Source organism: Lepisosteus platostomus, chromosome 13 (genome assembly GCF_059453375.1).
Source record: "Lepisosteus platostomus isolate fLepPlt1 chromosome 13, fLepPlt1.hap1, whole genome shotgun sequence".
In the NCBI taxonomy this organism is placed as follows: Eukaryota; Metazoa; Chordata; class Actinopteri; order Semionotiformes; family Lepisosteidae; genus Lepisosteus; species Lepisosteus platostomus.
In genome coordinates, this window is record NC_142623.1 from 42,303,604 (window position 1) to 42,324,587 (window position 20,984).

Here is a 20,984-nt window from a genome sequence, read left to right on the forward strand (position 1 = left end):
GCGCTTGGGAATGTGTATCGAGAAGTTAGACATAAGCAGCTTTGCCTTAACCCACTTTGCTGGGGCTTAACCACCTGGCCAGAGGACAGGAAGTCAGGACCCCCAGCAGAGTGAGGAGTTAACAAGGGGCAGAGGTGATATAAAAAGCAGCAGAGCTGAAAGAGATCTTCCCTAACCTCCATTAAAAACTCCATTTAATCATTCAAACACTCCAGAAACGCTGGAGTGGAGCAGGAGTTTGTCACATGTGAGATCCTGTTGGAGCTTCTGTGTGCAAGCGGTCCCAAATGCTTGCACAACTGCCACATACAGTGAGAAAATGCCGAGATTGAGTAAAATCTCGAATTGAGAAAACGGCGAGGTCACTTCTTAACCACAGCAAACGCCAGTGATGCAACACCCAAAAATGATTTACAAATGGCCAAAACTACATTATGCAATTACTTACTGCATTTGAGGAAAGGAAAATTGCTAAGGTACCTAGAATTTTGAACTCCTGTCGCCACAGGCTGGTTTTAGAGTCAAAAGACAAGAAAAAACACTGCAAAATACTGTGTGCGCCACACACTTATTAGACCCTTTGACTGAATGGTACTGTACATGACCACAGTGCCACTGCTTCTCCTAAATGCACAGTGCTACCTCTGACGTGCAATGCATTAAATCCAGTGCTCATGGCTGGATTAAAAACAGGTCACTGCTCATGTGACAGCAGAAGAAAACATCAGGAACCTTTCGAAATAAATCAAATTAAAGTCTGGTCTGAATGGCAACAAAAAAGGCAAGACATGGCAAGTGGAAAAACACAGGAGAGCACACAACTGCTGCCTCATATTGACAGCGTGATTCCCTAGGTGTGCTCTGCATCAGCTATTCATGAAATGTGACTTTTTTTTTCTTTTTTGTCCATCGCCATTCATCAATAAGCTGCACAGCCTTCAAGTGAAATGAACTGAATCCGTTTTTCTTTTCTGTCAGCTACTGTTCAGCAGAGTTTGGAGGGTGTTTCAGAAAAGTCAGGACTAGTCATTTTCTAGGACTGACTGATTGAATAAGTCAGAATTTCTGGAAGGTTTTTTTCTGACATGGTCTGATATTTCCCAGAAGCCAATCTGAAGGTGCTTTACCAACTGGCAAATTGATTTTTCTAATAATTGCACAAAAAAAACACATTAATGAGGTATCCAAACCAGGTCTGATTCCATTTACACCTGCCTGAGGAGTGCAAAAATAAAACTGGAAGTGTGAACTAAAACACATGAAGAATTGTGTCAAACAGTAATGTGTGCGCAGTTCATGAAATAACTGCCCAAGCTCTGGGATACAGAGCTGGATTCCTGCATCTGTGCTTCTCATTTAAAATGTGCAATTGGCATTGCGCTGAACAGAATCTAATGAGAGCAGTCTTCTCGTCTAGCTGGAGGTCCAAAGGGGCTGATGTACTATGGTATGACACACTGGCACATATCAGAGCACCAGGCAGTATACCTGTATAGTGTAGGAACCTTTCATCATCCTATAGTGAAAAGTTACAAGCTATCCTTATACCTAGAGCTCCAGTAATCAGTTATTTCAGCCAATAATATAACAAAAACAGCTCTGCTTTCACATGCAAAACGGGAAGGAAAGCTGTGTTTGTAATAGTTACTAACCCAGGATATGATCAGCCTCCTTAATAACATCAGAGCCTGAAATCTAACCAAACCTTTTGTGTAAAGTAAATCTTGATTCTCCTATATCAACACTAAGCGATAGTACTTGATAAAAGTGGTTCCGTGATTTTTCTCTGGGTGTGGAGGACAGAAGGTAACGAGCTGGTGAAGCAATTAACAGTAACACACACTGGGCTGAATGGTGTTAGTCACCCTCTACACACACTGCCAGACGAACTAATCAAACACAGATCTGTAAAAGAAGGCGAATAAATGAGGCTGGGAAGCAGAGCTTGGAGGCCAGTGTCCCATTGGGACAGGACACACTTGACCACGCTTGGCGCTCTGCTGTTCGTGTCTGAGGGCCGTCTCACTCCCCACCCAGATCTGTTTCATCACCACCCCCCACCCCCCCACTGCTTCACAGCAGGACTAAATTTCCGTCTGAAGCGCTGCTGCCATGACAATTAAGAGAATTAGGTGCGAATAAACACGGTGTGGGGCTGCGGGACTCATAATGACAGATCTGCCCCTGGAGAACCGCAATGAGCAGGTGAGTGGAAAACAGAGGCTCTGAAGAAGGCCTGTTTGCTGAGGGAACCAGGGGACTGGAGCAGAGGTGGGAGCAGGGAGCCCAGGGGTGGGACACTGGCCAGAGCAGCTCGCGGACCCCAGCAGGGAGAGGCTGAGGAGGCAAGAGCGTTACTCGCCGACACAGACAAGGAGGGAAAAAGAGAGAGAGAGAGAGAGACAGACGCTCACAGTGCAGGAGGCCGCTGGCAGGCCTTTCCGCTACAGGGGGAAAGGGAAAGGGTGATCCGGGGAACAAGCCTGCAAAAAAAGGGCTCTGTTAGAGTGATATCTACAAGAATGGGAAAACCCAAAATGAGAAAAAATTCAGACCTTTGTTGCCTATCATACCCATGCTGTGGGGTAGTCAGAGGCCCATCCAAATCCACCTTAAACAGGAAGGAAGGGTTCTTACTAGAGACGGGTCTTCTGTCTCTGGGCTAGGGGGGGCTGGGAAGGGGTCACTTTCCAAGGGGAGGTCCTCCTCCCCCTCTCCCCCCTCCCCCAGCGAGGGGAACCCAGACAGCCCCCCCACCTCGTCCACCATCCCGTCAAGGCTGTCTGTGAGAGCAGCCAGCAGCGCCGCATTTTCGTCTTCTATCTGCGGGGGGCAGCAGAGAACACGCGAGTCAGACACCTCCGCGTCCATCAGCGTCCCGCAATCGTGGGTATCGAGGTTCTTTCAAATAGGGTTTGGTCCCCTGCAACACAACAATTCAGTGTCCCGCATGGTGCCATGGGAGCTAGTAACACACGAGCACTTTCTCTTTTCAGTTCATCTCTTTTTCAGATTCCCGTTTTCAGCATCGTGCACTCTCATAGTGAGGTGCTCATTCAGCGCTCGTGGAACAATGCTTAAATAAAATACTGCCCTGGATTATAGTCACTCCCCATATCCCAAGTCTAGCAGCACAGCAAACAAAAATCCATAACGTCAGGCTCTTTTAACACCTAACCATTCACCGCAGCTCCATATTATCCACCGTTAAACACATTCCGGCAAAACACAAACGGAGCTGGTGTTCAGACACTGGAGTTTAACGTGCATCAGGTGCACTCTGTTATAGGCAAAAGCACTACTACTTCCACTGAGTATAAGCCTTGCTGTTCTAAAACGTCAAGATCTAGTTTCGTTTTCTTATCTCCCTGCCTTTTACTGGATTTCAAGTTGATTCGATTCTTAATTTAAATGCCAGCAAGCAAAACAAACCTCAGTGTGGTGCAGATGTTTTCCTCCTGTGCATTGAACTTCGTTACATCTCACACAGGAAAGGAAAACATCCAGTTCAAGTGTAAATGAGACAATTACATTCAATTACAGCTCTATGTTTCTGCGTGCTCATTTACCAAACTTTTGCTAGACTCGCAAATTTACCTGAAACACGAGACGCTGCAACCAACTGCACATGTAAATGTTTTAAGAATTAAAGATGCATGTACAACATGAAATATGCAACTTTTAGGAACTGAAAAAGGGCCTAGCCTAGCTAATAAATTTTAATTCAATAAGAATTGCTTTAATTAATGATCAGGTTTAGCTGGAAAAAATCCCAGGAAACAATAAGATCCCAAGTGCCTGGATTAGAAAGTGCTGTTTTCCACGGTACGTAGCAGACATCACTTCACCAAAAAAGTAAGCTTTCAGTCTAAAAAGACAGGTAAAAAGGTGAGCAAAAAACTCCTTTTATTTTTTATCCCAGTCAGTGCTTTTAAAATTCAGCAGATAAAATTAACTGGCTACCATAAAAGGAACAGAGCCTTCCTTAAACTGTTTTGCCCTGCTAAAGGCTAATTGCACTGGGCCCTGAGCTGAACAGCTCTTAAGCCAGAACATAATGAATACATCAGGGAACATCCCTTATTCAAACCCCACACATCTATGGCCATAATATAATGAAAAGATGAAAACTAGAGGCTGACATCAGTGAATGAAAAGCCACACGCAAAAAGACAAATCCTGCACTGAAGCACTGATCGTGGCGCTGCGCGTTTCTTAAACCAATACATGGGCTGGAGCTCGTGCAACGGCTCCTAGCTGCATCAGCTGAAGGCAACTCCCCATTCCCGCTGAAAAGTCTTCGGTAAATGAATGATTCATAAAAAAGACAGGCAAAGCATTCTTACTGCAGCAACTAACTAACTGCAGCAACAACAGCAGTGCCACTGTGGTGCACTAATGTCTGTTAATAGAACACCTTTCTCCCACTGGAGAGTTTCAAGCACCCACAGACAGAAAGCCCAAAATCCCCTTCTGTCCCTTTCATCAAAGCCACACCCTTGAAAATAATTATCCTGCTTAACTGGCTTGTTAGCGTCAAGTGCTTTTGTCATCTTTCCTCTGTTGTACTGATGCTTTCAGCTCTCCGTACAACAGGGGGAGTAATTGACAGACATTACTCTTGCAGCTACAGTACACCTGCATTTTACTAGAGAGATGCGTCCCAGGAACTCGCTGGCTGATTTCCCGGACTGGGGGGGCAAGCTTACCTCAAAGAGCTCGGGGTCCCCCGAGCTGTAGCAGCTGGAGGCTGGGGAGGCGTCTGACTGGTCGTTGCACCATCGTAACTCACTGAGGCAGTTGACCGAGTCGAAGTCGCTGGCGTCCAGCTGGGAGAGGTCAATGTCGGGAAAGTCCGCGTCCAGGCGGTCAGAATAGACCTCTTCCTCCCCGTACTGAAACAAGGACAAGGAGAAGGGACGGTGAGCTGTGCTGGCTGAGGACCGCGGGCCCTTTTCTCCTGTGGACACGCTTTAGAAGTCACACCAGCTGTGGTGTCTTAACCTCTTTAGTGCTGAAAGGAAAGAAACGCACGAGAGGAATAAAACGAAAACAGACAATAACGCTCAGCACGGGTGGGAACACATTCCAAGCCTTTGGAAATGACCTTTTCCCAATACCGGCTACGTGGATAACTGCCGAGTCGAGTCTAGCACACTCCTCAAGGCAGAACTACCCCATGCGGATGTGACTACACAAAGGGTGGCGGAAGTGTGGAACAAGATACCAGGAGTGTCTAGTGTCTACAGATCTCTCCCTGCAGTGGTCAATGGCAGCCTGACTGCACGGCGCCACACTGATCAAGTCCTGGGACCTCCCTGGCTGCCCCTCCGGTGGGCCCATCCCAGTGGGACAGCATCCCCGAAGGGCACCACACATCCTCATCCTGCCTGTGGAACAACGGCTTTTTTGTGAGATGAGAATGCGACAGTTATGCTGTGGAGGCCCAGCTCACCAGGATTAAGTGCTGTTTTACATCTCTGGGATGAGCTGGGACGACGTGGGCTCTAGGGCTTGGAGGGCAGTGACCAGGCTCCACGAGAGGGATGGGACACGATCCCAACTGGCCGCACACAAGCATCGCAGTCATGCGTCTTGTGCTTCTTCTTGTGGCAGCTGTACACTCTCCTAGCCTGTGGCTGTCACAGCAAAGTTAATCAACATGATAGATTTAACTATCATATCTATTAAATAAGATGTTAATGTACCTGCTACACAAAATGCTTGCCATCAATGTGATTTCCATATTCCCAATCGGGAATTTGGTGCAGTCATGTGATGAGTTTCTTTTGTATATCACATGCGTGACAAGCCTGCTTATTTCAAAGTGGCTGGACTCTGTTACCCTGAAAAAGCCAAGTCTCTCGTTCTCTACTTCCAAACTGATCACAGGAAAGCGCATTAGTCAAATGAAATATCTGACCAAACAGCAGCGCCCGACATGCTTCAAGGATAATTCTGAGTGACACTGGAGGACTGCAGAGCCGAGCAGCAGAAATCAACCCGTCATTTAGTACACAGATGAGGAACGAACAGCCTCACTAGCTGGTTCGCGACATGGGCTGTCATAATCGATATTGCGAAAGACATCAGATTCCAGATCAGTGAGCTTCAAGTCCATTTTCCGAATTTCGTACTTCGGTTAAAATCAGAAATATGAACCCTAAAGTACCCGTCCCCTCCCACCAGCTTTACAAGTAACATGCATTAAATGTAAAGGCGCAGTTCTCCCAGAATACTTCCACAGCTCCTCGACATAAATGCCAGCCAGCCACTTGAGCGTCTGTGTCAGGCCCTGCAAGGCAGGGAAGTCACAGCTAGCGGATTTCAATCTGGGCCTGCTGTTCATTCTTTGCTTGGCCTTGCCTTGCTTGTACCTTATCTCGTCCGACTGCGCAACGATCTCAGGTCAAGGCTGCTTAGCCCACTACGGGCCGCCTGCTTTCAGGAAGTCATCGAGGTCTCTCTTCAGCACCATCGGCTCGATTTCTATTCTGTAACTCACACGGCTAACGGGGGGTGGGGTGGGGGGGGCAGCACAGCCAGAAGCAGAAGTCAGGCTATCGAGGGAGGAAAAGAGGAAACTGCATTTCCTTTAAAAAAAAAACCTACAGAAATATCCGTGGGAAGTTCTCGGCTGATCTTTATTTTTACACTCTGGAAGATTTCTTTCCTTTTCAGGAAGAGGTGTCAAGCACTCATCCTGTTTTGAGTGCCCGTGTGTTGGTGGAGTAGGAGGGAGGCGGCTGATTATAACCGAAAGTCCCTCATGGTCGACCACAAACCGCAGCGTTAGCAACATTCACAATCTGGGCAGCTTCTGCCCGCACCGGGGATCCAGAGCTGACAGCTCAGGGCCAGGTGCAGACGAGAGCCCACGTCACCTGCAGCCAGCATGCTGCTCATAATCATCACGGAGCCCCTCGGAATAAACGAGCTCTGCCACTCCCACTCCCAGGCACTGCGCCGTGAAGCCACAGCATTTCAGTGCCCCAGGTGTGTGCAACGTGTATGCTACCACATGTGTTTGTGCTGCTCAGTTTTGTGCTTGGTGTTGTTGCAGCTGCATAAGCACTACGTCAAGATTCACCGTTTTATTGCGGCAGGGCAGGGTGACAATGTCACTGACAGCAGTAACAGCTTGTTACACTGCATGTAATTCGTGCACGATCCTAGCAGATAAGTGGAGAGGGAAAAAACATTTTTGGGGCACCTGATATGTGCAAATCTTAATGTAAGCTACTAAATAAAAAGACATTACAGCCAACAGACAGCTGCCATTGTGATGCTGTTGCTTACAGGAGTAAGAGGCATAAATGTTGCATTACACTGTCCATGCATATTTGATAAAGGGGACCACTGCATATAGACCATCTCCATTACACAAGTATGCTATTCACTTAACAAACCAAGAAAGGTCTGCTCTTTACAAGGACTAACAGCCTAAATGACTGGATTCTATTGACTTCTTAATCCTTTGTAACACATTACGTCATTCACCCCCACATACAAATTTAGAAAGTGCACAGAAATGGAAATGGAAGATCAAGAATTGCTCTCCTGACTGCATGTTTAAAAAACAAAAAAAAGAAGAACAGGGGAAACAAACTTTGTTTTCCCATTTACACCCTGCATCAAACCCATTCGCAGCGGACTTACTACTGCAATTTTTAGACTGACGACAGTAACCTGCAACAGTAACACTGTTTTCTGCAGAATCCAAGACGGCTAAGGTTTATTCCCGAAGACGACGCTCCTGGAATCCGTCAGAAAATGTCAGAAAGGCTTTGAGAGATTCTGGTTCGGTGTTACCCCTCTCTCCCCCAACACAAACTCCCTCTGCCCACAGTCATCCCTGGCAGTGGCCTGATGTGGCTCAGCACCTGGCTGCCTGGCGCAGGGATTGGGGATCGGGGATCGGGGATCGGGGATGGGGCTGCTGATGCAGGTGAGCCCTTTTAGCACTCCTCTCACATCCTGCTCATGTGCCTGGGTGACTCATCGCAGCTCAGCAGACTGCTGCAGCTCCAGCCCCCCCCCCCACACACACACACATCCAAGTGCGCTACACGTCTCCGCTTACACTCCCAGGAAAACAGGAACCCAACAAAATCAATTCCAATGAATTCTTCCGGCCGACTGTAATTTCCAGACTGGCTCACTCTTTTATCTCTTTTTTTTTTTTTATTCTGATTCTTTTGCGTGATTTACGTTAAATCAATATAACATCCTTGAGTCCTGAAGGTCTGGGGCTCAGACATGCTGGACAGAAAAATTCGCACTTTGATTAGAGAAGCCAACCCGCCCCCACTTCATTCAGTTCAGACTTTAGAAAGAGTATCCTTAGCAGACTGAAAAGATACTGAAATGACTGATGTGGGTGCAGAATGATCAGGGCTTCCGTACGTAAGCCAATAACACCAGACCAGATTCTGAACATGCGGCACTTCTTACCGCATGCTGAGTTTCCATACTGAAATGTGGCTGCAAAATAGTAAGACACAAGCCTTGCCCTGAGCTGCATTCACTGCTGCTTAACTTTTAGAACACTTTGCTCTTTGCTCATTTGAGCAACAGGATGACCACTGTGATGTCGGGGGAGTGTGAGGGCCAGTCGACACTGGAGTCACAGAACCACATTGTCACTCTGTCGCTAACGTACTGTACAACACCATTGGCAAACACTCAACTCTTGCCTCAGTCCCTCCTCTGTAACAAAGCAATCAATCCAACCAGGTGCAGCATGCAATGGACAATACCTCTGTGCATTTCTCAGTGAAAAGACACATGCATCGACAGCTAAGAAGCACTATTGTTGCAGTTGCAGTACCTGAGAGCAAGCTGTATTTGAAGAAATCAAGCTGGATACTATAAGACAATCTTTACATTACTACGGATCATAAAGCGGGCTCTGTTAAGTGCTTAAATGCTTACTCAGCCTGCCTTCCAGGAAGCCCACAAATTAGTTGCATTATCTTATCAGAATTATCATGAAATCCATTGCAGACTTTGAATGTAAGACTTTGAGAGGGAGGAAAAAAACAGACAGGTGATAAGGAGTGAAAGTAACACTACTCAGGAATGTCCTCGCAGACAGACTGGTGCCCTCTACACAAGACTCACAAAAGTTGGTGCAGAAATTTCGGCTGCAAAGGCCAGCTCCTTCTTCAGAGCAGCATGCAAGAAGGAGAGTGTGAGCTGAGCTTCGGCAGGATGTGATGCAAAATGAAAGAGGCCTAGTCGAAGGAATTGCAGGTTACACGTACAACATAAGCACCCTTAGCTTCCTTTTTTTGTACTGAAAAGACAAACCTTTACCACAAAACCAGAATGTACTTCAGTCTGCCGTGATACATGTCTAAGAAGCAAACGTGAATAGAAGACAAAGCTGGTGCACATAATTGCTAATCCAGGCACAGAACGCGGACGAGTCACCCTGCTTTGGTGGAGAGACTGAATGCTCAGCAGTAGATTTAGAATTAACACAAATCACTATGCATGGGCTTCCAACAGTCTTGTCATTTCTGGACAAACGGGCCAAACATCGTTTAATGAAACCATGAATATGCAAATAGAGCACGGTACAAACTGAGATCTGTGAAATCCTTCCATGTATGCTTCAACAAGCCACAGACACCAGACAGCAAAGTGAAGCAAAGCAACGACAAACTAAAACGCAGTCTCCTGAGGTTAACATTGCGTTTGCCGTCCTCCCGTGTTAGGGGGAAATACTTTTAATGCTGACGTTTCCCCCTTGAGCATTGATACCGCATTTGCAAGAAAACAGAGATAAACATATTAAAAGGGAAAGGCAATTGCTAAAACTGTTAAAAGCACAAGCATTTCTGTTCATCTAATTCAGTACTTCCTGTCTCCACAATGAAAGGTTGAGTGCTGAGTTGTCTGCTAAAAATACTCTAATTATAGCCTACATATGTTGATTACTGCACGTTACGTAAAGCTGTGCCAGAAGTCCAGGCATGTGCTTCAGTCACAGTGAAAGCAGCTCTGCTGCGGAGCCAGAAGGCCTATTGTTACACTGCAAAAAAAGCCCAGCGTTCAGGGAAAAGCCTTTTGGCTGTGTGGGGAAACTGCAAATTCTCTGCCTTCAGTTAAGCAGCTAATGTAACCGATCAGACCCTTTCCCTCACGAAGAAGAGACGACTCCTGAAGGGAAGCTTTTTTAAGCGTGCTTGCAGAAGATTTGCAGAGCAGGCACTGGGTGATGAAAAATATCTGCTCTGCTGTTTCCTGGGGCGGGGAGGGTCACGACTGTCATGTAGGGAGATAAGTACAAAGTGCTCATCGTGGTTTAGTTCTAAGTTTGTTTTACTTGATTTTATTCTTTTGAGAATGAAAAGGGACTACTAGAGAAATATGCCCACCTCCAGCCTGATCACCTCTCTCCACCATTCCAACACACAGCGTGCAAGAGAGGATCTGGAAAGCTGGGCGCAGGACGGACAAGCGCGAGGTGTCAGGGAGTACAGAAACATGGGGGCAAGCACTGCGCCCCACCTTCTGTTACCCCGCCACTTCCTGCCCGGGGGTCCTCCCATCGCCGTTTACCCCAGAAGCATCTCGTCTGGTTCCGAAATCCCGCCACTGCAGCGACCCCGCGAGAATCCTGGCCGAGCACAGTCTCAACCCCCGCAAGCTCGCCCAGCTTCCAAATCTCGGGGCTCTTGGAGGCTCAGCTCGAGTTTCGGATTTTAACAAGCCCACAGCCTGTTCATTTATCTCAAGTGCTTGGCAAGTTAATAGGCTCTTATCTGGGTGCCTGCTCTCTTGGAGCTGGCTGCTATCTAAGGTATGATATATATAGCCGTTATCCCCTGGTCTTATGACTGGTACACAAGCTGCTTGTGATGGGTCAGGCTTTTGAAATGCTGGCAAATGCCACATCCAGATGGGACCTCCAAGCTGACAATTCATGCCTGAACAAGGGAGACAGGCAGAAAAAAAAAAAGCACACTGACCTGCATCCAGTGCTAACTGGATTACTCCAGACTTGAGCCGGAGAGATACAGTTAGAGCATAGCCCTGCAGAGGTTAGCTAAAAAGACTAAACCACAAAGGCTGTTCCAGGGAATGCTGGAGATCTGGAAAATCCACTCAACTCCACGTGGGGCTCCAACTCTCAAAATTCTCCGGCAGAATTTGACATGTTTGGACGTTGCTGATCCTGTGCCAGAGACCACACTTTGCGCCGCGTGGGGTCAGCAGGTATTTAATATCTAGCCTCACAAGGTCTCTTATCCACGGTTAGTTGTAACAACCATGCACACATTCACCGCTGAATCCCAGAGTCTACCTCCACACTCCTGTATCTTCGCAACCGGTCACATCACAGACCACTGCCTTCAGGAAACTGGATAACTGGGTTAGACCTCCTGGGAGGTGCAGGAAACGCTGATCTGGTTTTTGGTGGATGATGCAGAACGAACGTTAAAGAGCAACAGGTCACATAACGATGATCCTGTGTCATAGCAACACTTGCCACTACCTGTCTTGATGCGCAGAGTGACTTTTAATTTCAGTTTCATGCCAGGCTTTGAAGAATTGTTTTTCCCTGCCTCTCATTCTGCTAGCAGAAGAAAAATAATTAATTGACTTAAGGAAGATTAATTGATTTAATCAAAGGACTTAAGGAAGTAGGACAGTTAAAAGTAAAAATTGGGCCACTGTTGGCAGCTTAAGATGGAGAAACACAAAGCAGAGGGACTGCAACTGAGATAAGTTTTTAACAGGTAGGCAAGGTCAATCTGAAAGTTCAAGCACCCCATTTTCAGCCACAGCTCTTTCTGAAATATTGTTCCCTGAGCCACAGCAGCTGTTTACCTGCTGCTCTGATTGTTTTAATTTCAGATGACTATGTCTTACCTTTCCTGACACAAGGAAGCCTAGAACCGTGACAGATTTCCTGGAAGACCTGAATAAATATCACACAAACAACTTCGGAAGCTCTAGTTATTGGCGTTATTGTCTTTAAAGGTTAACAAGATCATTTCCCAAGCTTTTGTACTCCAGTGCACTAATTGTGTGGTCCCACATTTTCTAAAAATAAATTGTAAAAATGTATGGATACAAGTTTAATAAGAAACAACATTGTGGTTAAATAGAGCTAAACTGAATATTTTTTAGTTAAATACGGGGAAAGCTGTAATGCAGATGACATTGCTGAGAATCGGATGGAAATGAACCAGATTCAAAAGTCTGCTGCTTTAATTAAACATGTGCTCTCTTTCTAATGTTCCTGGATACCTTCTTTTAATGAGAAGAAAAAACGGCCTTCTCTGAAAATGATTTTTGCACTGAAGCACACCACTTCCCTCATTCTGATGGAGAGCTTTTGAGAAAAAAGATTGATATTTACGGAATCTGGGTCCATAACATCAAGATGCCCCACCATCATTCCCAGAAACGTTTAAGCCAAGAGATGAACAAAAGGCCTTCTAAAAACCAAAACCATCTGTGTAAAGAAGTGCTTCCTATTTTCACACATGCACCTGCCCTTCATTTTCACTTGTGAGCTTCGATTCTGAGCTTGAAAGCAATTCTTTGGGTTGAGTGTGTGGATTCTGAATACTTGAGCTCCAGCCTGTCACCGTCTCCTGACATGGGCAAGAGGAGTGAATGCTTGCTCTGCCACCCGCCGGATATGCAATTCAATGGCGGAGCCTTGAAAAAAAACACCATCTCTTTAGCGCAAGCAACTGCTGTTTCATTGGAAGCTGTGCCTTTGGAAATGAAGAATGCTTCGTGCATGAAGCTCAATGCTGATGCAAGGGGAAAGGAGTGACTTTGTGGAAACTGTACAAAACAAAAAACACCACTACGGAAAATTACCATGGCTTCTGCAGACCTCTTGAGGAATGAACAGAACTTCTTTCTTCACTGCTCACAAGACCCAACAGGATAAGTCATAAAAATGCCTGTCCGTATCTCTCAGCGTATTCCATTCTGTTTCGCAACAATGGCTCTTTAAAAATCTGATGTAACGATGACTCCTCAACTCAAAAGATTTTCCCCTCCCTCTCCTGGAGAACACCTGCATATGGAAAGCACAATCTTAAATGCCAGAACAACAGGGCACACAAGTCCCCTTTATATACCGAACACCTCGCTGTGCCGATTCAATACAACATACAATACAAAAGATGAAGAAACTGATCCAATGCACAAAAAACATTCATTTATTTGAGCTAACAAGGCCAGGTAGTCATTAAACTCCCTCATTAAAAAGCTGTATTTTCTGATACCGGTGATGTTGAGAATACTCAAGCGTCTCCTTTTCCTTGACAAACAGTTTAACCTTCACGAAATGAAACTCTGCATTAGTCATACACTAAAGGTTATATGACAAATTAACACATCTCTGCCATGTAATCTCCCTGGAGCCTCAAGAAATGTTGAATTGTTCTTTCTGCTGGTGCGGGGGGTACAGTCTTTATTGTATCTGAAGATGCTGTTTGGTGTGCCCCCTTTAAAAAATAATAAATTGGGACATTAATAGGCAAAACGCATCTTTCGCCTTATCCCTATGTAGGAATGGAAACTGTAGAAGTACCAGTTGCAACCCCAGTACAATAACAGGGTGTCAAGAAATAATTCCTAAATATTTGTTTTATATTTTAAATCCCAATACAATGGTTCTGTTTTGGGTTTACAGTAATAGAGATGACTGTACTGTATATGACTGACAGAAAAAGACATCTGGGTCCTCTTAAAAGTAATTTCTACTGCCTGGTAATTGAATAATTTATTGTCGTTTTTCAAGCCTGAGAGGTAGCTCTTATGCTTTTTGGCTTCACGTGGCTCCATTTAACTGTAGTTCTTTTCATACTGAAAGGTACAGTAGATGGTAAAATCAAAATGTAAGTGTCCCTGAAATTATAGTCCCAAGCAGTAGAATAGTTCATATTTGATTGTCATGGCAACAAGGTTCAAACACTCTTTAGACTTAGTGTTAGGAAAGTAGGGACTGTAACTAAAACCCTACAGCGCTCTCCGTTACCCTCAGTTTTCAGCTCTGGGTGGTTTAAATAATGCTGGGTAACCTAGAATTATGGGATACAGAAACAGACTCATATGATACTGTGTGTAACCTGCATTCTAGGTAGTTTCTGTTTAAGCCCGTAATGAGAGTTAGGACCCTGATGTCCCTCTTAGTGCTGGAGGAATGCCGGTTTGGAGATTTCGGAAAGCCAAATTTAGCGGGCCCAGAGCAGGCCAGATTAATTGAGCCTTTGCAAATGCAACGGGTCTGCCAAATACTCGTCTCCCATCGCGCTCCCGGCTAACGAGCGCCAGATCAGCATCAGGAGGACGAGGCGTGTGTCAAGAGCAGGTCAAGGGCAGCGCCGGGGGCCCCCGTGTTGGGCGCTCGCCGCAGATCAGTAATGGGATCCGATCAGCAAGAGGATTCAATCCACGGAAAAGGAGCTTTGAGAGCCTGCGAGTTCATTATACCGAGACCTCTGCGCTGCCGTCACGAGAGGTTCACAGGTTATACACTACTGAGTGTAAAAGGCTACCAGAGCGCCGCTGCAAGGATATTTCGCTCAGTTACAATATTCCACTAATCCCGTTCACTGGCAATCACCCGTCCGTACTTTCTCGGGAAGATGCTTATGCCTGGTGAGGATCCAGGAAGCACGGGGCGAGAGGCAGGACCGCACCCCAGATGGGACACCAGTTCTTTTCAGCAGTTAGGAAACATGAAGCACTAATTACAATAACAGTAACGTGAGAAATGGGCAGGAGTATAAACAAATCTCTTACTGTTCTGCACAACTGAACAGCTGATCATGTACTGTTTCCATTTGATGCATTAGGTATATTGCCCTACTAAGCTTGGATCATATAAGTTGTAAGCGTGTAAGTATATTGCAAGTGTTACAATTTTGACTCCAAGCCAGGCTAAGGGTGGCACCAGAAGGTTAATACTTTTGGCCTGCAGCATACAGTAGGTCCCATGTCCGCTGTACTTAAAAGGTAATTTACAGGACAGAAACCGATAAAGCCTTTCATTGTAAACTGCATTGTATACCACTTGACATCACACCCGCTGCAGACATCAGAACATCACCACTTCAGTGACAGCGCTGTGTATGTAAGTTTTCTACCCATCTCGTTTGTTTCTAAATTGTCCCATTTTGCAGCATTAAGGCTGACGTGGGACAGATTAGGGACATAATCATAAGCACCTACAGTAGGTGAATATTTTCTCAATAACTGTGTAATGCTGTCTGAAAATATGCTTCTTCCAATGCAGATTGAGAGCAGCAATTTTCCTTCACAAGGAGAATGAGAGACAGAATCTGTAGCTGCCATCAAAAAGGTGTGTTATATTGCTGTTCTGCTGCATGTACCCAACCTCTTACAGATAGAGCTCCCTGTCGTGACAATCTCCTTCTTACTGTTGCTAATTGCTGTCACTTGACTGTCTGAAGCTTCTTAAGATATGACAGCATGTGAGATCTAACAAGATTCACGACAATTAAGAAGGTTTCTCATCTTCTTTTTGGGTGAGGAGAGCGTGGGGTGGGAGGTGATGGCTCTGTAGATAAGAGAAAACCTGCAAAAGCACACCTCAGCTACAACCTCAAGGACGATCCTGTCACTGGCAGATCACAGATTCAGACAGGGACGTGGCAGAACAGCATCAGCTGAGAGAAGGCATCTCCACCGGCCTCGCGCGTCTGGTCCCAATATCGTCGCGTCACTGGGAGCTTGGAGGAGAATATGCAAATTCCACCCAGAGTAATCCGTGCCCCAAAGCAAGAATCGAACCTGCAACCATGGAGCTGCCAGGCAGCGGCGCTAATGGAATCTGTCATGTGGCCCTGGTGGTGTTGCAGTCAGTGTAATGACTGGGGAGGGAAGGGACCTCCTAATGTGTGGTAGTTTGTTTTGTGCAACTTTAAATCCCCCCAGAAAAAACTACCGCCTAAAAAAGGGACAAGAATCACTTCATCGAGCTGTATTTTTGATTAAAAAAAGAACCAATCATTGTTTCACAATATTCTATAAAAGCAAAAAGAGAAGACCAAAAACCCACAAACTCTTAAGTTTCTGAAGCACTGCCACAAAATGCATCTAATTCACGGGAAGCAAAGCAGAGCATCGCTGTGCCTTTCGGCATCCGCACTATAGGATGCCACTTTGCTACAGTAAGGGTCCTGTTCACACCGCCAGCTCCTGTGCTCCAACATCAAAAGCAGCAAAGTTAGAAACACAGAGACTACAAGCAAGGTACATAAAGCAAAGCGGCTATACAGGCACAAAGCTTCTGAAAAGCTGGGTGCCTGTACTTTCATCTTCCAAGCAGAAGGCAGCGGATTAATTACACTGCCTAGCAAACAGCAAAGGTACTATAGAAAACAGGCATGGGAACAGTAATTGGTCTTTTGCTGGATGTTACAGTTAAAGGAGGGAAGCCGAGAAGAAACGGGGTGAGATGTGAATCCCAGGATGGCACAGAAAATGAAAGGAAGGGAAGGGTTTGAAGTTGGGAAGGGTCGAACAGAGTGGTGACCTTGCACAAAATCACCTGGGCTCTTCTGCCACGCTGGCGATCTCGCTGCAGGCTGACAGGTAATTACTTACAGGTAAAACAAGACACGAGCTGACTCTTTAAAAAATAGCACATATTGATTGCACAGTAAAGGCACTCGTATACAGAGCTGCCATTGTCCAAGCCAAAGCCTCCATTGTGTAAGCCAGACATGAGACAGGGCTCTTAGAAACTACTGTGAAAGCCCATTTAATGGTACAATAAATTACTTTGCTCGTGCATAATAACCTGCTCTCCCCCCAACATTTCCACTTTCTCTCCATCGAGTAGGTTGTTACAACAGGCTTCTGTTCATACTTCCCACTCCAAACCTTAACGGACTCTCGAAAAGCCCCAGTCCAGGGTGTTTCACAGTGCTCCACTGCATGAGTGTGTGCACACCTGATGGAGAACGACATGAGAGGCAATTCCACTGTGATGGACAGTATATTCGAACACTCGGGAAGAGGGTAGAAGACTGTGTTTTGTGTTATTTTTCATCCCCCTTCTTTCGATTATGATTTCTGACATTTTTTATCTGCTTTTACCAGAATTACATTGTGGTTTTACTGCTCTTTACTATGCGCTCACTAGACAACACCACAGCAGAATCTTACTCTTTTGTACAAGAGCACAGTGGCCTGATGAGGCTTAATTTATTTGCAGCCTATTTTATCAATGTGGGCAGTCTCACCAGTCTCACAAACATGTTTGAAAATGTCTTATTTTTCCAGAGTGGCTTACAGTAATTTGAAAACAAAATCAACAGAGACAAGCATGTGAAAGGCAATTTGTTTTTAAGGAAGATAAATGTGATTAATTGGCAAATCCTTTGCATGGTTCTCATTAAGGTTACAGTTTAAAGACTAATGAACACCATTTATGAAGTGCGGTCCGTATGCACAATTAATTGCTGTTTCATGACCAATGTATCTAAAATGGATCTTCAAGAAATCTTATCAGTTCTTGGAAATGTGTGCTGTTAACTTAAACAGATTAGAGGGAAATTCACTGAATACACACGTTGCGAACTTAACAGCACAAAGGTTTGCGCTGTACCCCCTGCTTGGGGGGAGAAATAAGATCTTTTCTCTGTCATCCAAACTGCAGATTAAGAAGAAGGATATTTACAGTTGTGTTCCCACCCCTTCTAAAAAATACGTCAATACTTAAGCTTTAAATCAGTTAAACAAGGGAGAAATAATGGATCAGACGATCAGCAATACTCACGTCTGCAAGGGGGGCTATAGGGCTGTGCTTCATATGAGCAAAGTCAGAGAAGGGCAGCTCTCAAGTTGCATCATTCATGTACTGTAAGAGTTTTACTGGCACAAGGTTCACTTTCACATGATCTTACACAAGATTCCCCAGTGTAATATTGGTGATGCGACCGTGCAACTGGATCTTTAGACTTGGATACTCCTGTGTTTCTGTCCCTAGAAGTTCTTGCTTTTTAGTGTTAAAAAAACCCAACCACAATGCTTGGCTACCAGAGACAGGGCTTGCTTGCTTTGTTTTTGATTATATAGAATTACACTGTCACAATAATCAGGTCAGTAAGAAGGGTAATAGCATTTTAATAACTAACTGAAATAAAATTTAATAATAAACCGACATCAACAGCCAATCAAAAACATCATTCACACCCTTGAGAATCAAGTACTGTGAACCACACAAGAAAGACATTAAGATGTCAGAGAGGGGATATGAAAATTTGTGAAGCACATCTCTGACTTCTTATTTCTTTTGCCTGCATCAGCTTGACTGGACTCCAGATTTCATTTTAGATAACTAGGGACTGTCGGTGTCGTTGTGCGTCTGTGCCATTATGAAGCAGGCCCTCAAACTCAAAAAACTGGACCATTCCAGCAAGGCTGAAGGACAAGACTGAATTCCTGCCTTTAAGAATCAGAGCAGACATACAGTAGGATTACGAAGAATTATATGCAGTTCCTTACCATCACCTTCATCTAGAGACATGCATTGCATGTGTGCATGAGCGTGTGTCACCAGCGTGTATATACTGTTGGATTCTCTTTTTTCAAACGCAGATGTCCTTTATAAAGGGGGGTTTTAAAAAGACTCACTGCAGCAGGAGCTGTTTGACCCATTTGAGATCTGAAATTGCCTGAGGCTCCTGCAATACCAGTGCTACGGTGCTGGGATTTGCACGCGTGTTGCTTCACACGGTGCTGTGGAAGATCCACAAGGAAGGACCTGGATTTCTGCAGTAGCGTTAAAGATGCGCAAATAATCCACTTGTGCTTCTGGTCCACCTGCACAAGTTTTCCAAGACGTGGACTGTAGTTGAATTATTATAATGACTTTATGGAATGAGGAATATGGCTGTCGCAGCTTGTGAAAGGGAATGTGGATCACACAGTAAAATGGCTGTCCTTACCTTCAGACCTGCACAGCTCACCACTATGTTAAACCCTCACTTCAAAATGCTCAAAATACTCAACCACTCCAATTTAGATTAGGTGCAACCATATTTTAACATTAGACAATCACGCTGATGATAATAAAAGTTATCATGTAAAATAGAGGGATGAAACATGTTACAGACACTGGTGTGTGGTCTTTTGCTACAAAGGCCAGGACAACGCTGTATAAGGAACAAGACCTTACAGGAGAATAAGCAGGTTTTGCCTGTCCATTACAGGCCCTGGACACTTTGAAACTGGGAATAACAGCTAAAATCCTGCACAGCTGATTGTCTCATAGAAAAAAAAACAAACAACAGCAAAAGCAAACCATCTGTTCCTACTGTGTACACGTCCTCACAAACCCACCATTCAGGGTATTAAACAGGACATAAGGCCTTCATCTCACAGAGCTTCACAACGTCAATCTTCAGACACCGCAAAGCCAGAGGACAGCTCTGTTGACTAAAACTATATTCCATACTGCAGCATCTAATGGCAGCAAGTCTGAGAAAACCTTACGTAACCTGAGGGGATAATGAAGAGTCCAGACTCAAAAAAAACCTTTAGCACAGATTGCAGCAATAGGATTACAGACCCCTTAGTCCCCATCTGCTGCCAGGCCTCGAGTATGCAGATATGCCCAGACGGCGATTAGTGGGTCACTTAAAATGCCATGGTTCACGTGAGGTTCAGCTCTTCACCAGAAGAGGGCAGTAGCAGCCTCCACTCCAGCAATCTCCACTTCCTCTGCTGTGATTTTTGCAGTGCTTCTGAACCTTGCCCAGGCTCCAGCCCTCCAGGGCAGGATTTTGATCCAACCGGCACATGATCAGGGATTTTAAAAACCACATCACATCAGGCTGCACATGAGGCACTTTGACCTGTGCTGATATTAAAGCACGTCATCAAGTGGAATGAACCTATAAAGGTGGCAGAGGGGAAAGCAAGGTCAGGTTTAGAAAACACTTCTTAAAGCAGAACCAAGATCACAAATCCTGCTGGTAAAGAGTGTCCAAAATACCAGATCAGCTCTGTTGACTACACCTTTTTCTCTGCAAAGGACAGAGCTCGTTCGATTCACATGAGCAGCCTCCCAAACAACCCTCTTTTCAAACTTTAGCAATCCTCTCTGTGAGCATCTGTGTCAGGCCCTGCACAATCCAGGCCAGTCCACCTGTGTGTGCTCCATCTTTTGTGTGATCTCCACCTCCCCATCAGAGCTATTCCTCTGAAGCATGAACTAAGTATAATTCATTCACCCTTGTGAAAGTTTGCCATCATACATCTGCACAGTGTTTGTACAATTATAACTTTTTAGCCTGCAGCATACATTTAACAAGCCTTTACTACAGTTTCTCTCAGTTTATATGATGGCTGACCCTAATTCTTATGTCTTTCCCTGAGCTTTTCTCCAGCAGTTTGCTTGCATTACTATCTACATCACTGTATATGTGCTTTCACTACCCTTTGGGCACAACAAACTTTTGCAAGGGTGAAGGTAATTCCGATTCTGACACAAGCATGTAGAGAATAAACACAGGCAGAGGAGGAAGCAGAGATTACTCTCCAGGGGTGAGCCGAGGAGGGAGAGTAGAGGGGATCTCTTTTCCTTTTCCAATTCATAATAATCTGTAACAAGCCATCGTCGTCTAGCCCAGCCCAGCTGAACACTGCAGGCTTGTCTCCGGTCCTAATATGGTCATAGTTTTTGCACTACTGGTCTCTTACTAGGTTTCAGGCAATCCCTTAGGAAATGCTTTCTCCCGTCTGATGAAAAAACAAACAGCCACACAGCAGTGGTACTGGTTTTGCAAATGGAGGCAAGACCAGAAATTTTAAGAACATAACAACGGTTACAAACAAGAGGAAGCCATTCAGCCCCTGTAGCCTGTTTGGTAGTTAAGTAGTTTATTCAAGGACCTCATCCAGCTGTTGTTTTTTTAAAAAAGCCAATGGAATCAGCTCACAAACCATTGCTGGGTAGCTTGTGACGTCAC

At 45.2% G+C, this 20,984-nt stretch overlaps 1 protein-coding gene across 1 annotated transcript in view; it reads right to left on the bottom strand.

Moving 5' to 3' along the window:
- ppargc1b (peroxisome proliferator-activated receptor gamma, coactivator 1 beta) overlaps positions 1 to 20,984 on the bottom strand; it is a 67,752-nt gene that overhangs the window by 18,101 nt on the left and 28,667 nt on the right. The window contains exons 2-3 of the mRNA XM_088604728.1: positions 4,710 to 4,895; positions 2,638 to 2,823 (exon numbers count right to left, since the gene is read on the bottom strand). Coding sequence (XP_088460854.1) covers positions 2,638 to 2,823; positions 4,710 to 4,895 — 372 coding nt within the window. The remainder of the gene's footprint in view (positions 1 to 2,637; positions 2,824 to 4,709; positions 4,896 to 20,984) is intronic.